The sequence below is a fragment of the Molothrus aeneus genome, chromosome 5 (assembly GCF_037042795.1).
Source record: "Molothrus aeneus isolate 106 chromosome 5, BPBGC_Maene_1.0, whole genome shotgun sequence".
Taxonomy (NCBI): domain Eukaryota; kingdom Metazoa; phylum Chordata; class Aves; order Passeriformes; family Icteridae; genus Molothrus; species Molothrus aeneus.
In genome coordinates this window covers 26,868,031-26,884,634 of record NC_089650.1, presented here as the reverse complement: position 1 = coordinate 26,884,634, position 16,604 = coordinate 26,868,031, and the positions used below count along the sequence as shown (strand labels likewise).

General features: G+C 35.4%; 1 protein-coding gene across 1 annotated transcript; it reads right to left on the bottom strand.

The window, feature by feature from the left end:
• Positions 1-1,693: 1,693 nt before the first annotated feature.
• On the bottom strand, positions 1,694-7,287 carry KERA (keratocan). The gene is made up of 2 exons (XM_066550632.1): positions 6,402-7,287; positions 1,694-1,866 (listed from the first exon to the last, which is right to left on the bottom strand). Exons 1-2 carry the CDS (start codon positions 7,285-7,287, stop codon positions 1,694-1,696), a joined length of 1,059 nt encoding a protein of 352 aa, XP_066406729.1.
• Between the last annotated feature and the right edge of the window lie 9,317 nt (positions 7,288-16,604).

Here is a 16,604-nt window from a genome sequence, read left to right as displayed (position 1 = left end):
ATTGTAAAGACTTTTTAAATATGTATTTTTTCATATAGGGTGAACACAGAGGTACAGAAAATACTTTTGTTAGAAGGGCAGGAGTTTCTCAGTAATCACATAAAAAGAACAGCAAAAATAAATGGTTTAGTGATCAGATTTATGAATTACTATGCTGGGTTTCTATACTAGGTTGTTTCCACAAGTTCTCTGGATCAGAATAAGGCCTGATTTTCAGATAAAAAGGATTGATTGTCAGAAATTACAGTTCTCAACACTTTCAAAAATCTACTTTTAAGAAAATACAGCAAAGCAAAATAATACCATGTGCATAGTCTTTAAATGCTTGCTGCTGAGGCCAGTCTTTAAATGTTAGCAATAGATGCAACTAATTGCTTCTATCTAGAAATGCAAGAAGACTAAAATAATGACTGATGGATAGTCTGTTGTGCTGGCTAGCAGAAATAAGAAAGTAATACTCTGTCAGTGAATAGTTGACTCTTATATTCAAGTTATTTATTGAAAGTCAATATGATAAAATAGAAAAAAATCAACTAGATTTGATAGAATCAGCCATATTTCATTAAAAGTTACCATTTGATATCTCCGTTGTTAGTGAATTGTTAATGTATTGTGTTCTAATAATCTGGACTTCTCTAAAATTCAGTATTATTGTGTGCATGTGTGTGAGTTAGCAGATAGCTGAATACTACTCTGAGTTGAATGTATTTGCTTAAATGGCACAGTCCCTATGCAAGTGCTTTCCTAGTTCAGCAAATAATTGGGAGGGGATGTATCTCTGAATTTCTTAATTTTCTCTTCATCACCATTACATTAACTAGCCATTCAAATTTTTATGAAGTACCTAGTCCATGAAATATCTAATCATTCCTATTCGTGGTTGTATCTCTCTGCAAACTAAAATTAACCAAATATTCAATGATGATCCCAAAGTTTGCAGAAAGAAATGGTGTCAAAACTAGAAATGGAATAAAACAGCAGAAAACTGGGACTTTGAGAGAACATGAGATGTAATCTCATGTTCTCTTATCCCTGGATTTGAGCTGGATCAGTTTATTCCAATTCTGAAATTCACTGAATGAACCCCTACAATGATATATATTCAGTATACTTTGGATGCTAAGCCTCATGTACTTTTCACCTTAAAAGTATTAGTCTTCAAAGGATGACAGCAGTTGATGGGTTATTTGCATGTTAAGTGGTTGTTCACCACGAGTCACTATCTGAAATGTCAGTGGCAGTTCTGCTAACTAGTAATCATGCAGCTCATGATTTTATTAACATATGTATTTGGTCAAGTGCACCCAAATTCATTGTGTTAGTTACTATATAACGAAATGAAGACACATAACTTGTCTATAGGAATTATGTTAGCAGGGTAGCCATTGTCACATTTGACAAGAAAGATGGAGTAAGTAAGGATTTTCTTTGGAATATTTGGGATCTTACACCAATGATTTTTCAATATATTCACATTATGAATTTATAGGATAAGGTGTTAAGCACATGTTTCAGGTCCATACAAAATCCCTTCTGAAAGAACAGCCTTTTCAGTTGTGGAAAAGATACAAGCAAAGAAAAAAAATAAAGTCAAATAAAGCTGTTACTTCTTGATTTGAATTAGAACAAGTTTCATTCCAGCAAAACTTGTATCTTAGCACTCTCATGGTACAAGAGTGACACTGCAATATCTTTATATGACAACAGCTTGAAGTAGTCGGAAACAAATCATGATGTCCAGTGGGATTGGAGGCTGAATTTCATTTCCATCCAGACGAAGGTATCGGAGGCGAGGGATGTTGCCATAATAACCATAATCTTCTTCTAGGGCAATGGAAACTGGGCACATCTGAGTACCATTGACACCTGAAAGTGTAGATCAACATGTTAGGTTATTTCCATGGGAAAAGTTCGTGAAGATAAAAAATTCACCTGGGACACAAATAAAGTAAACTTCCACTGATGTTAGCATGGGAGACTGTTGCTTTTGTTTCCCTTTAAATACTTTGTTGATTGAAAACAAGCATCTTCATATAATGTGATCTGGATCAGTGAATTACATATTTACTGCGGTGCAATGATGAAAAAAGGCCATTAGATGCATAATTTATCCTTGGACAAAGGGGATAAGTTATACAACTATGTGGTAAGCACTGAGAAATAGCTCTTTACATTCTGAGTGAGCAGGGCAAGATTACTTCTGAGGGGTTTTGAACATCTTATTTCAATGACAGTACATTAATTTTAGGCTGATAATATTCCCTAATGAAGATCTTGCATTCAAAACAATAGCAGTATTGAATCAGAGGAACTTTTTGTGTAGTGTTTTTAATTTTTAACATCTGTACTTTTCTGTTCTCTGACATTATTAAGTGGCTTTGGTTCTAATTGCAAGACTATAACTTGTGCAATGAGATATTTTTCTTCATAATCTGAAAGCTAACAAATCCTTACAATTCTGCATACATCATGCATAATTTGTTTCTGTACAGATAAAATTTGAAACTATGGCTTCAATCATTACCCATATTCTGAAGTGTTGAATAGCTTGGGCTTTTTGTCTCCTCTAGGTTACTTCTGCACTGTCACTTGGCTAAAATGCTTTTTTTAAAATATTTTGGTTTTAGTTGTTAAATAATTAGGAAGCCTCAAAATGGCCTCTAGAAAACACTGAAGTGGTGTTTGTTTATCAAAGATGCCAAATTCCTTCAACCAAATTATGATATTCTTTGATTGATCTAACTGCTTGAAGATCTTGGCCCCATACTGACTGAAAAAAAAGTGACTGGAGAATGTGTATGTAACAGATTTTTTGAACAAATTTCTTTACTAACAAAGAGATAAGAAAAAAATTTCTCCCTTTATATTTAGTAATGATACCATGCACAAATCTTCTGACTACAATCTTCAAAATCAGAGAAATGTTATGAAGTAAAAATAACAACATAACTTACTTTTTTTTTCCCTATAACTTTTTTTTTTCCCCTCCACTCTATTTTGAAAAACTGCCCAGATGTTTGCAACATCTTGGAAGTGGACTCTATCTTTGTCATGGAAACTAGATAAATACATCCAGTTGGCCAAGGCCCAAAGCTTTTGTTATATCCGTGATAGCAAATTGTTTTGTTTATCTTGTGAAATCTGATTCATGTTGGCAGAGCTTTTGGTATTTTTGGAAGAAACAAGCTACAGCTTATCTTTATGTGTGAATTTACAACACAGAAAGCTTAAGAATTTTCATTAAGGCAGCTATTTAAAGTTTTGGGTGAATCAACACTATCTAGCAGAAAATATCTGCTTTGTTTTATCAGCACTACTGGTCATAGAGACAAGATGGCTTCAAGTGTATCCTAAATGTCTGTCTTCTCTGACTAAAAACTATCTCACTGCACTCATTTTTACTGGGTAATTACTCCAGGCTTGAAGTGAGGCAGCAGTTATCTAACCACAGGCCACCTAGGAAGAAGTTATTTCCTGATGATGTGTGGTATGAATCGGTTTGGGTTTTATTGTTCTCTTCCCATAAACAGTAAATCCTACCCAAACTATCAGGGGAGTAAAAGCCTGTCTATTTTTTCTCTCTTTCAATACTCTTCATGGATATATGGCTGAATTTTGTTTAAGTATGAGCAACAGATTATTCCTTCCAGAGGTACAATTCACCTTGCCATGATCCATTTAGAAGTTGTGGCAGCCTAAGTAAACCATTTAGACTCTCTGTATAAACTCTAGAGAGAGATGAATACTTCCAAAAGGGGACTGGCAGCTCCTTAAGATGGGATGAATTTCTCTATACAATTGTGTATCCTTTTCCATTGAGTAGGTCTGTATGACTACTGCAAATTAGATAAAAAAATCTAAGATAGTTTATTCAAAGAAGATGAATTCCACCACTTGTCAACAGAATTGTTATGTCCTTGAATATTTAAACATGAAACCTAGAGCTGCTGTAAGTAAAAACTGCCAAAGTTCTCATTAATGGCTAATAGTGTATGTCTGCTGAAGAAATGCAGAAGATCTTTTCCCAGTAAAACTTACAATTAAGGAACAAAATTTAGATACATGGCCCAGGGATTTCTCCCTTTCTCTAAATGTGGAATAATATTAGCTCAGAGTATCTATCTTGTCCTCCTGGTGTTCTTCCAGGGGTACTGTTTATTCCCTTTCATTTGCCCTTTGATAGCACTGTAATAATACCACCTGCTGACCCTTGCTCACTTGTTACATCATTTCATACCTTCTCTTTGCTTACTTTAACATTCTCTTTTCCATTATTTAACAATTCCCCAGAGCCTCACAAGTGTATCTCCCAGGTAAATATGTTGGCATGTGAGTTTTTTAATGCCATAGAACAAATGTGTTGCAAATCTGTTGGAGCCATAATTAGTTTTGGATTTAAGTTGATTTTACTTCCAGAATTAGAATAGTTTTTTCCTCTGTGTATAGAGATCCTTAGGGATGGAATTACGGGTGAAATTCTTGTTCCACTGAGACAAATGATGAGGCTATCGTTGGCTTTCCTGGGCTTCAGAAGAAGGCCTTGCATCTTCATAAACAGTTTCTGGAGAAATAAGGCCATGCACTTATATGAAGAATTGATAAAACATAGTCAAATGGTATTTACATAGAAATGCTGATGTCTGAACTCTTGCAACGACAACAGTGTATCTATGATTCACCAAGAGAAAATAAAGCAGTGGTTTGCAGTTGTGAAGGAATACCTGAGAATTAATGTTATAAAAAGGGCTCATACTGCACACATAAAAGTAAACCTTCAGCAGGACTCTTTTGTGAAAGAACCAGATCAGGACTTTACACCTGTTTTTCTTTCAAACCTTTCACATTGATTATCTTAAAATAATGTCTGATCTGGGCTTAAGAAGACAAAACCAATCTGCAGAATTAGTGTCAGCTCTTACTACTCTGGCCTGATGGAATTACATTCCTGGTTTGCAATTCTAAAGGCCCTTTAAGATATTATCTATCAGAGCAAAGTCTCATGGAGACTATATCATTATCCCTTACTTCTTGAACAATTATTCTATGTGGTAAAACATCCTTACATGATACCCAAGTTTCATTTAAGGCATCAGGTTGCAACTATTTTATATTCAGTTACTAATAATTCCCTTTTTTTTTCTTTTTTTGGCTAAAGTCAGCCACAAGCCAACTTGTGCTTAAGTTGACAATGACTTTTGAAAAGTGGTAAAGGCACTAAGGAATACAAGATTTGTGGAAAAGCATCAGTATTCAGTTCATCACAGGTTATGTGTCATTGGAACGTGAGATTTGATTTTGTACATACTACAAAAGTTAATTTTCATGGTCTTAAGCTTTGTCAAACTTTTTCAGGGAAGGAAGAGGACTGGACAGCTCTTTAAATACTACCTAGACACAAAACTGTTCTTAAACTGGACGGGCTACATTCCATTGATTTCAATTTTGTGTTCACTTGAAGTGAGAGAATAAAGTCTGCACCTGAAGCCTTGCAGTGAAGCAATTAAAATAAATCTCTTAGTAACCAGGGGGAAATATGTTCAGAAACAACATCTGTCATAAGCTTTAACTCTAATTAACAGATAGAATTCTTTCAGACCACAAAAATATGTGCCAGTTATACACATTTTTAATTTATTTAAATGATTTCACATCTTTATTTTGCCAAATGCAATGAATAAATATAAATTATCAAGAAGTATCTTCATTTCATAGGTCCTTGTTTTGTGCAAAAGCCTAACCATTATTTTTAGTATATTTTTGGACTACAGTGGCATAAAGAACTGGTAAAGGACCATGTATTCAATTAAATCATCATGATGAGAAGATAAATATAGAAACTTGGCTTCCTTCTGTGCAGTGGTGAATAAAAAGTCATCATTGTTATTTTGGCTTTTGGCATGAAATGAAGTACTTACTGATTAGATACTTTCATTATATAGAGTATGGAATATTCCTACCCACCACACCCCCTCTATACCTGGATGAATTTGGAAACAGTCCTGGAAATGAAACTTAAAACCAGCAGGCTTCTGTTGCCTTGGGTACAGAAAACCTCGTCTCAGAAAACCTCATGGAAAACTTTTAAGGACATAAACCTTAATGGAACAAATATGCTGTAAAATAGTAAAACACAAACACAGTTTGCTCAGAGAGGTAGTGGATGCCCCATGCCTGGCAAATTTCAAGGTCAGGCTGGACAGGGCTCTCAGAAACCTCATCAAATGTCCCTGCTTATTGCAGGAAGGGTGGAATAAAGGGACCTCTAGAAGTCCCTTCCTTCCCAAATTATTCAATGATTCCATGATTTTAATCACTTTATCTCAAATACCATTTTTATAGTTAAGTAGACATTTAAAATGGAGATGGTTTTGAAGGGTTTCACTCTGGTAATACACACTTACTTTTGATTTTGTTGTGATCAAGATGAAGGTGCTCAAGATGAGCATTGATTGGTGGAATTTTAGTGAGCTGATTGTGAGACAGCTGTAGGTCTAGAATAGATGAAACATTAAACCCATTTGGAGGGATACCATCATCAGATAGTTTATTGTAGTTCAGCCTAAGGAAAGTCACTTTGGGTATTGCACTGAAGTAGTTTTCTGGTATAACTTCGATGGAGTTGTTGTCCAAAAATAGCTGCAGTGTATTAGCTGGAATGCTTAAAGGCATTTTCTTGAGTGAATTTTTTGCGATGTTGAGCTGCATGAGGTTGTTGAGTCCTTGGAAGGTGTCACTTTGAAGAGCGCTGTCCAACAAACTGTTCTGGTGCAGGTCTAACATAGTAAGGTTTTCCAAGTGGCTGAAGACTCCTTCTGGGATTTTGGAGATTTTGTTTCTAGCTAGTCTTAGCTGTTCCAGACCCACTGGTAATGGAGCAGGCACCTCTTCCAACTCATTATCTTCAAGGAATAAGTAAAGCAGCCTTTTCAGCTTGCTCAGCACACCATTCTCAATCCCACTGTTTGTGATCTTATTCTTGTTCAGATTTATCCATCTCAGATGAGTGGCATTTGCAAAAGGCTTCTCTGAAATAGTTTCAATTTGATTGTTTTGAAGATAGAGGTACCAAATTCTGGCTGGAATTGGAGGTATTTCTTTAAGTCCTTTGTTATCACAGTATAATGCGTTGGGGAAACTAGGAGGACAAAAGCACTCCTGTGGACACTCAGAAGTATAGTGAGACCAGTGGCCAGGATCCAGATCATCATAAACTTGTCTCACAGTTCGAGTCCACACAGAATTGACCAAGAATAAGAGCAAAAGGCTTGTATAGACTTTTAAAATCATGGTGTTTGCCTTGGAAGGGGAAAAAAACAATTAGCTGTTTCTCAATAAAACTCCCTAGTAGCATACTAGATTAACAATACAATTTTGCATATAAAATAATATTTCCTTTATAAACAGCCAGATTCTTTCCTCTAGGATGGTATCCATGGCCTGTTAAGGAAAAACTAAAAAGTATTTTAAAAGGTATAAACAATTCTGTGCTATATATTGATAAGCATATCCCTGATTCAGCTTAGACTCCACATTGGCTCCCAGTTTGACTGATGTTCATGCAAGTATCACTTAAAAAATATGGAAATATGGATAATTTTTAGACAATTAATCAGTACCTCTTTTACATTTGTGTAAGTTTTCCTGTACAGACCTATAATCTACATTATATAATGGTTAATTTTCAGAAAAGATATCATTACCATGATGATATAAATACTATAGTACTCAGTGTTCCTCCTTTTAAAATTAATCATCCCCTCTTTTCTGTTTTTGCTCTCTCTTAAATTATAATGACATCTGGATCAGATTTTCCAGGGTCTTTTGTCTTCATTGAAAAGTGGAAGATCAAATAGTGTTTTAACAGCTGTTTGTTGGGCATGTTCTTAAAAGCTTGGAGGGAATATGTTTGACTAATCTATTCCCTGCCTCACTCATTCTCTCATATCCAAAGTTACAAATTTCCTTCCCTAAAGCAAACAGGCAAAACAAATATCTGCTCTAAATGACACAAAAAAAAGCCCTAAACAAATTATATCCACAATAAGTAAATCCTGACCTAACTGTTCATATAGCTTTATGCATATTTTAACTATTTTTCCTACTTAATTATATGCTTTTTTTAGCCTCTTCCACAATTATAATTATGAAAAAAATTATCACTGATAATTTACTCAGAAAGGAAATATTTGTGTAGCACAAAAACAGTGCCGTACAACCTCTGTTATCTTGCTCACTGGCTCATGAAGATTAACAAGCATTTTGCAATGTAGAGGCAAAAGACTGATAGCTGAAATTTCTGGTCAAAAATGGGAGGTTAGCTGCGACAAAAATAGTATTTAAATAAAAGTAAGTTCTCTCATAGGATTAATGCATCAGTAAGGTTAAGAGCTCAGTTCAGTTGCTGCATATGATATGTAGTAATTTAATAGTTTTCAACATCGTTATTAGCAGTAACAAGTGCAAAATCCTATAGCTTTTCCAGCCTCAGAAACTGCTATCTGGAAGTGTTCCAAAGAAAGGGACAAATAAAGTATTTTTAAAGAATAACATTTCTATTTCACACAGTGAATTTGCTACCTTCTTACTCTGTAAATATTCATAACCTTAATAACTCTTTAAAAAAGAAATATAAAGCTGTTTACCTTGTTAGTCAAGTTCCTGGAGCTATCTGAAGCCAGTTAGAAATCACTGTAAATTCACCGCTTTTGGCTGCTAACCCCTGTGTTTGTTTCCTGTCCTCCTAAGAATTAGCAGCATATAAAACTGGAAGTACATACTAGTATTCCCAGATGTATTTCCATGCACACCTTATTAGCTATTGCTTCTAGTTTGACATTGTTTCAGAGTTTGGGCTTACCTCAGCTTTCTTGGATCTTCTTCTCTTTCTATTGGTCCCTGTTGTTAGACTGTAATAGCTTGAGTCGGGCTACAAGCCGTGTTCTAGGAATACAGCCTCATATATACGCATCAGTGCTTACAGCTTTTAACCCCTGAAACTGCTCAGGCACCTCAGCACCTAGGCAGGGAAAGAAGAAAAGCCTGGCCTTAATATCAACCAGCCACTGAGCTGAAGGCATTTGATTTTTTATGTTCTATCAGATGAGGGGAGCTGGTCTAGATGAAACAGGTAGCCCAAAGTGTACATTTATTCAAGATTTTTGTTAGAAGATACTTTACACGCAAAGCTGACTTACATCATAACTCATTCTCATAATACCTGACTTGGCCACAAAGGATTAAAACCAGTGCCATCTGTTTCTACGGAAATATTTTATTTGATTTTTATTAAATGCAGATGCTGTCATGCCATTTAAAGAAAAAATTCTTGATTAGGAGAAGAAGAGAGCAAATGCATTTGCTAAGATTTTTTTTAATATTTTCAGTTCTTTAAAGATTAAATCTTACCTTTTCCTTTTTGTTCAGAGAGATATTTACATGTATTTCTACAAAGTTATAATATTCCTCAGTGTCTCTTGCAATTTTCTTTCATCATTGATCTAAAGCAAACTCTTTGCAGCCAACTTACTCTCCAAAGATAGCCACATATTTCTCACATTAAGTATTTTGGAAGATTTTGTTTTCCTTTTTAGACCAAACTTAAAGTAACAACTTCATATCAGAAAAACTATTCATGTTCAAAGCCAGAACAATGACATAAATATTTTAAGGGAAAAGTTAATGGAAAATATTGAAAACATATAATATATACTAGTCCTTTAAATGATTTATATTAGTTTTAAAACTTACTTGCATAATTATTTTAATAATTATCAGTTTCATCTGTTTGATTTTAACCATCAAACCTATAACAACCTATTTCATAGTTTTTAATCCCTTGCTTCTTAAACTCAGAATGTGTCAAAAGAAGTTTAGAAGCAGAAAAGACCAAAAGTAGTCAAAAAAAGGAAAGCAAACCTTAAAAACATGGGCAGCTTTCACTGACTTCAGTAAGGCTATAATGTTAAACACATCATAAATTTTTTTCTTTAGTTATGTTTGTGCCACCATGTTTCTTGTTTGTGAAAAATCCATCCTTACCATCAGTAATTTTTGCATTTTTATGCACTTAAAAATAAAACAAGTGCTTAAGTGTTTCACTCTGCTATCACTCCAGGCCATTCAACACCTTTTAAAGATTATCAGAGATTTCTTACAAAGCAGGTATAAAACTGATTCCTTCATGCGTACTAAATATTTTAATAATTTAAATTAGATTAAATTAATTTGCATCTATGCCTTAAACAAAGGTTCTAATTTTAAGCAGATGTACTAATTATAGGACAAAAGCCATAAAAAACCCCAATTTTCATTGTGGATTTCACTTTGAACACCTATAACTTAAAATGTTTAAGACTTGTACCTCCTGCAGCAGAGCTGGTACCCCACATTAGTGACAAGGATGCTTCTCAGATGGAGTCCATCCAAGGGAGATGGGGAGGGGCAGAGGCATCACTGTGTGAAATTTAAAATAGTTGTATGTCCAAATGTCCTCCATTTAAGGAGGCTTCACCATGAAAAGTGCATCTATGATTCTTGTAAACAGCAAGCAGTGCAGTATAAAACTGCTTTGTTTTTGTGCTAAATCTTCACAAAGTGTGAAGAGGGAATGTGGAAGCCTCTTTGCCACTAAAAAAAGAGCCGAGTCCATCCCGAATGTTGTACTGAAATTGCAAGTCCTCATGGCTGGTATCTGCTGTCACACACCTAAATGCATCTTGCCAGATGTTTACATTGAGCAACAACAAAAAAGATTAATTTATCTTTTGCTTCATGGTGGTCTGAATTTACTTGCTATTTTTACCTGCTAATTATGTCCAGATACTCATTATGTTATCACAGAAGTCCCTGGCAAAGGGACTTGCTGTTTACCTTGTGGCAGGCAGTGGTACTATTTGTATGAAATATTGTTCAGCAAAGGGTCACAATCTGCCCTTTGTGGATTTTGAGGCCAGATATTTGGTCCTTACCAAACACACATTTCCATTCAAAGGAAGAGTCCTTCACTAGGAGAAGAATATAGCAAAATATATTTTCTAAGACTTTCTCAATAATGTGAATTTCCATTTCTTATGATGAAAACAAAGCAGAAAAAAATGACAAGAAATGTCTTCAAAATCAAGAAGCAAGAGTGTTTATGACAGTCATACATATTTTCTTACACGCTCCCAAATATTTTTGAAATATCTCTGTAGAGACAATGATCGCCTGGGTGTCTAGGCAGGCTTTGCAGAAAGCCTTCTTCCCATGGAGCCTTCATGATTATGCACATCTCATGCATTTGTTGTGTTGAGTCCTTTGTCATCTGGTGTAAAATATTTCTTATTTAAAGGTTGCACTTTATGGTGATAAAGTTTTACAGGCTAATAAAAGACCACGGCCAAGATTTTCAAAAATGACTAATGGTTTGGGAGACTTTTTGTTTTGCAGATCCAACCTGAGACTCTTTCCAGAACCTTACTTTCAGTAAGAGCTAAGAATTTTGTGTTAATGAGGTAATTTTTAACTTGAGAAGCTGAGTGATCAAAGGCAAATATCAGTGAAACTCAAAGTGCTCCTGAGACCATGAACAATCTCTCAAAAAGTAACAGTATGAAAGGTATTTGCACAACAATAAAAGGAAGTGGATAAAAATATTACAGTAAAAATACTGTGGATACCCACCCTGAATTTTGGAGATAATGTCTAAGAGATACTCGTGGGTTTGTTCTAGTTTGAGAAAGATGTCTGAAGCTATTACAGGATTTTTACTGCACGTGTCTCCTTTCAATCCACACTGTTGATCAAGAGAATTTGTATTAAAAAAGTATAAAAAAGTGAAGAGCATCAACAATTGCAGGGGGTAGTAACATCTCCTTGAGAGAAGTGATATACATGCTTGAAATTAAAACAGCTCACAACCTTGGGAAAGACTAGAAGAGTAAAAAAGACAGACCAGAAAGACCCTTTGGGAGGAGAAATGGACAACTGGGACTGCTGTTTGGAGCTGTTCTGTTTTAGCATCAGGGCTGCTGACAGTGAAAAAATGCATTGCTTTCTTTCAGTAATGGCTGCCATATGTCTAAGATTGAATTTGAAGCAGGTCTGTTAAGCATCAAGCATGTGTATAGTTCATCACCAGCCAACCCAGGAGTGTACTGCAAGCAGAGCTTACTCATTAGCCCGGTGCATTGCTCCATATAGCAAAGGCTGCAATCCAGGGTGCCTCAATTTGGGCAGTACTTCACTAAAAACCATGTGCCTTGCTCCACAGGACAATCAGTTCATCTGAAACAGGCTCTTGAATGTCTTCATGGTTACTAGAGAGAAGGTAGTGCTTCAAAAGCTGAAGACAGTAAGTCCAGTTTGTGTATCCTTCCTCCTATATTCCTAATGGTAGCTCCAGACACCTTCATGGGGTTGCTGACTTTTACTCAGGCTTCAGTCTGCCTCTTTCACTTCTGATAACAAGCATGTAGTGATCTCTCTCTTTCTGCATTGCTGCTCTGAGTTTTACCAAGAGTCAAAGAGACAAAACTTCTATTTCCAAACAGTTCCCTGACCACCAGACAGTGATATAGCTCAATTAATAATATCTGCTGCTCCTTTTAAAAAACAGCCAAAGGTCAGCAAGATCAAAGAGTCTAAAAGAAAGCAGATGACTGAGCCCTTCAGGCTAGCCCAAGGGACACTGCCGACAGATCAAAGGACTAGCCCAGATGTTCCAGACCCTGCTCCTATGGATGTATTTTACTCTACATCATTCCTAGTGAACAAAAGAAATTAAAACAAAACAGACTTAAGAGCAGGAATGCTGCACCTCTACTAGAAGTCTAGAATTACATGCTTAGACCTCACAGTGGAAGAAATTGCATTTCTTATTTAATTAAGCATTTTTTGTGCATATGCAGGCAGCTGAAGTATAGGGAGTTTACGTGGGGAGTTTTCAGTTTAGATCAGAATACATTGGTTAAAGAAACCCTGGGGAACAGTTTGACTGGCTTGATTTGTTAAAAGGAGATGTCACCTGACCTCTTGTTTATATAGGATTTAGGAAGATAAGATTCCATTCGAAAAGTCTAGAAACAAAACTTTAGCAGTTTACTTTCTGCACAACTTCACTCCCTTATCAAAACTGTAGTGGGAACTGAGTAGCTTAGCTGAAAGTGATCATTGCAGAGCAACACATTTCAGAAAAGAACAACTATGGAAAAGGGCTCAGCTTTTATGGGAAATATATTGGTCTCCTGAATATGCTTCATTAAATAATTTTTTGGCACTCTGTTCACTTTCTCTCTGGTTTGAACTCTTTACCACAGTGACACCAAAAAGGTTCCATGACACAATGCCAAAATCTGGTATTTGTCTTGGCTTGCTAGGTTTACTTTAACTACTATGAAAATGTTACTGTCAATCTCTTACTTTACTTTTTTTCATGATTTCAACAACTTCAACACTAACAAATCTATCCCACCCTGGGACTCTATTTTTAAAATGCTAACTGTATCTCAAATTAAAATACCTAACATGCATTTATCAGTGACACACATATTGAGTTGCTGGGACAACATGTAGCTATTTAGATAATTTATATTTTCCAGACAAGTAATGGTAAATGAAAATATGAATTAGTGATCTGATGCCCATTCTGTAAACCTGTAGAAGTTTTGAACCATAGACCATCAAGGATTAAATATTCTGAGATGACGTCAGGATAGTGAAAACAAACTGGCTTTACTATCCTTTAATTATGTCCTTATCCTTAATTTATGTTAACTTCTGTTTTCTTATTTTCTTCTTTTGTTAAAGAAGTCCAAAAATATTTTAATTCATCTTCATTTTAGATCCCCACAGTAAGACAATAGATTTCAAGAAGTTTAAACTCACACAAAGTTCTGTCCTCTAAAATGAGTGACAAGCATTGCATAAAAGAGAATGCCCACAACTTAATGAAAAAAATATTTTGTTCCCTTTACAGTAATGATCTGCTACAGTGATTTTGCCACATGACAAATTCAAGGTTCAGGGGCTTTTTTAATATTTAGAAAGAAATGCCAAATGGCATAACCTATATGAAAACTCAGCTCTTATTTTCCATTAATTGTAGTAATTTTTGCTCTAATTTTTAATGCAGATACTCTTGGGAAATACTGAAATTAAACATTAGACTATGTGATTTTTATTTTCTTAAATTACGATATCAGTCATCGCTTTCAAGATCTGGCATTTCCCAAAGCACTTGAGTTTTCTTCCAGAGTCCCAACTTCAAGCTCAAATCTCTCTCACCATGACTACTCCAGTCACTGATTATCCTTTCAGATGGAACATGTTGAACTAAGTCTTTATTGTGTAGATGAAATTCCTCAATTCCCCCAGCACTTTGATGCAAACTGACACCACCTTTTTCTCTGAAGACAGCTCTGGAACCCAGCTCCAGGGAGAATTCATCACCCATCCCTGTCCAAGCACCATGCAGATCTCCACAGCCCTAAATAATGACCTAAATCACCCTAAATAATCAAAGGGGTGTTCTTCAACACTACCTGCCCTTTTCTTAGATTATTCCATGATCTTCATGGTGGCAGCTGGGAATCCCAGCAGTAAATGCCTAGCTCCCTTCTGCATTTTCTGTGTAATACATACCTCAGCTCAAGGCTGTGATTTCCATTAGGAACAACACACCTTTCCTTCTTCTGAATTGAGGGTGGGAATAATAATATTGCAGGGGATGGTTCTTCTTATCCAAACTTAAGAACCTGTACAAAAAAAAAAAATCATTTTTATACACGGGTAATCACAAATTCTTCTTCAAATCAATGCAGCATTGCACATAGTTTTGAAAACTTACTGGTCTTACTGTTTATTTTTTTGACAGCAAAATGATGAAATCTAGAAGTGAAGTTCAGGAAACTTTTGTTCATGCAGTTTAGAAACCAGCGTGTGTAATAAGACGGATGGCAAAATCACATGACATGATGCTGGAAAGATGATGGCATTAGGAATTTTGATAGACTTGTGTATCTTCAAGACAGCTTATTATTAAATTGGTTTATAACTTACGAAATTTATAAAGACTTCCAGTACTTCTGTCTGAAATATATTGCATGTTTCAATGAAAGTGTTATCATCAACGGAAATATATTTTTACAAGTATTTTTTAATGGGTTCCAAAGTGTCTTCATAGTTATTTGAATATGTGCTCTGTTATTTGAATATGTGCTCTGTTCAGGTTGACCAAATACCATGACAGACTCGTATGCATTGCCCCACACTGTGATTCACAGAGCAAAGACAAAACTGCTTTTTTTTTGCACAGTGCAGGAGCTTTCCTCTCCTTCAGAAGTCAGGTGCATTTGACCAAATCTCTTTGTTTCTACATTGTCATATAGACAACATAAATAATATTTCTCTTCTCATGTATTTACCTAATTTCTTCACTTCCTTCTTAATTAGAATTTATTTTGTGCTTCTCTTTAATAATTTCAGAATTAAAAGGTAGCTGTAGCAGAGATGTGCCACATAAGAAGAATTAGAAGAATTATACTTTTAAAAAGAAATTTTTATAGTAATCAAACCTTGTTAAAATATTGTGTTATTTGATCTGTAGATTAAAAATTCAAATTATGAAAATGAAGATGATTCACCTCTTAAAACAAGTAGAAGGGGTTTCACCCACAAAGCAACATGTTTATAGCACTAAAGAGTAGCAATATGTACATTTTAGCCCATAATCACAATCTTATTTCAGAACAGCGTGATAAAAAGTCCTACAGCCTCTAAAGCTGCTTTTCTTTACATAATGAAGTGATAATTTGCCCTGGTACTTGAACCTGACCTTTCTGCCTTCAAGGTGAGTGTCCTAAAGTGCAGCTACCACTCTTTTCTTTCTTACTTCAACTGATGCTGGACTTTTCAGACTAAGTAGAAAAGAGAGTTATTTCTGTGTGAAAGCCTTAAGGCCTACAATTAAGTTCTTTTTCTTATGGATGGAAAGCCTTTTAACCAATATCAGAATCTGAAAAAAAATCATAACCAAAATGTCCTCCATGAGCACCCTGTCCATTAGGATGCTGGCATGTTTGTTAGTGCTGTCCCACATGGGAGAGTAAGAAGGGATGGATCTCTGATTTCACTGCCACTACTCAGTAAATCACAAGTGTTAAGATGGGAGCAGATTGGCACAAGCCAGCAAAGGTATCAAAAGAAAGATTCCACAGTTCCTGCCTATGGAATCTATATCCAAATGTCAGCTAATTTAAGGTTTTGTGAGTATCATAGGAGTTGGAATTATGGACTGGAACCTGAAACAAGAAATTTTCCACATGAATTTCATGCTAAACTCTTCAGCTGTAGAACTGGTTAGTAAAACTGATATTTTTCCCCATTGGTTACTAGTATTCTTAGAATCACAGATTGACAGAAATTATAAATAAGTTTGAAGAAACATCTGAAGGTTGTTTAGTTCAACCTCCTTCTAAAACTAAGACTAGCTTCAAAGACAAATCTGTCCCATGCACGTAATGAAAATTTCTGAGGACACAGAGTCCACAGCTTTCTTGGGCAATCTGTGACAGTACTTTATGAACTCACTGTGAAGAATTTTTTATATGTCCAGCTGAAATTTCTCC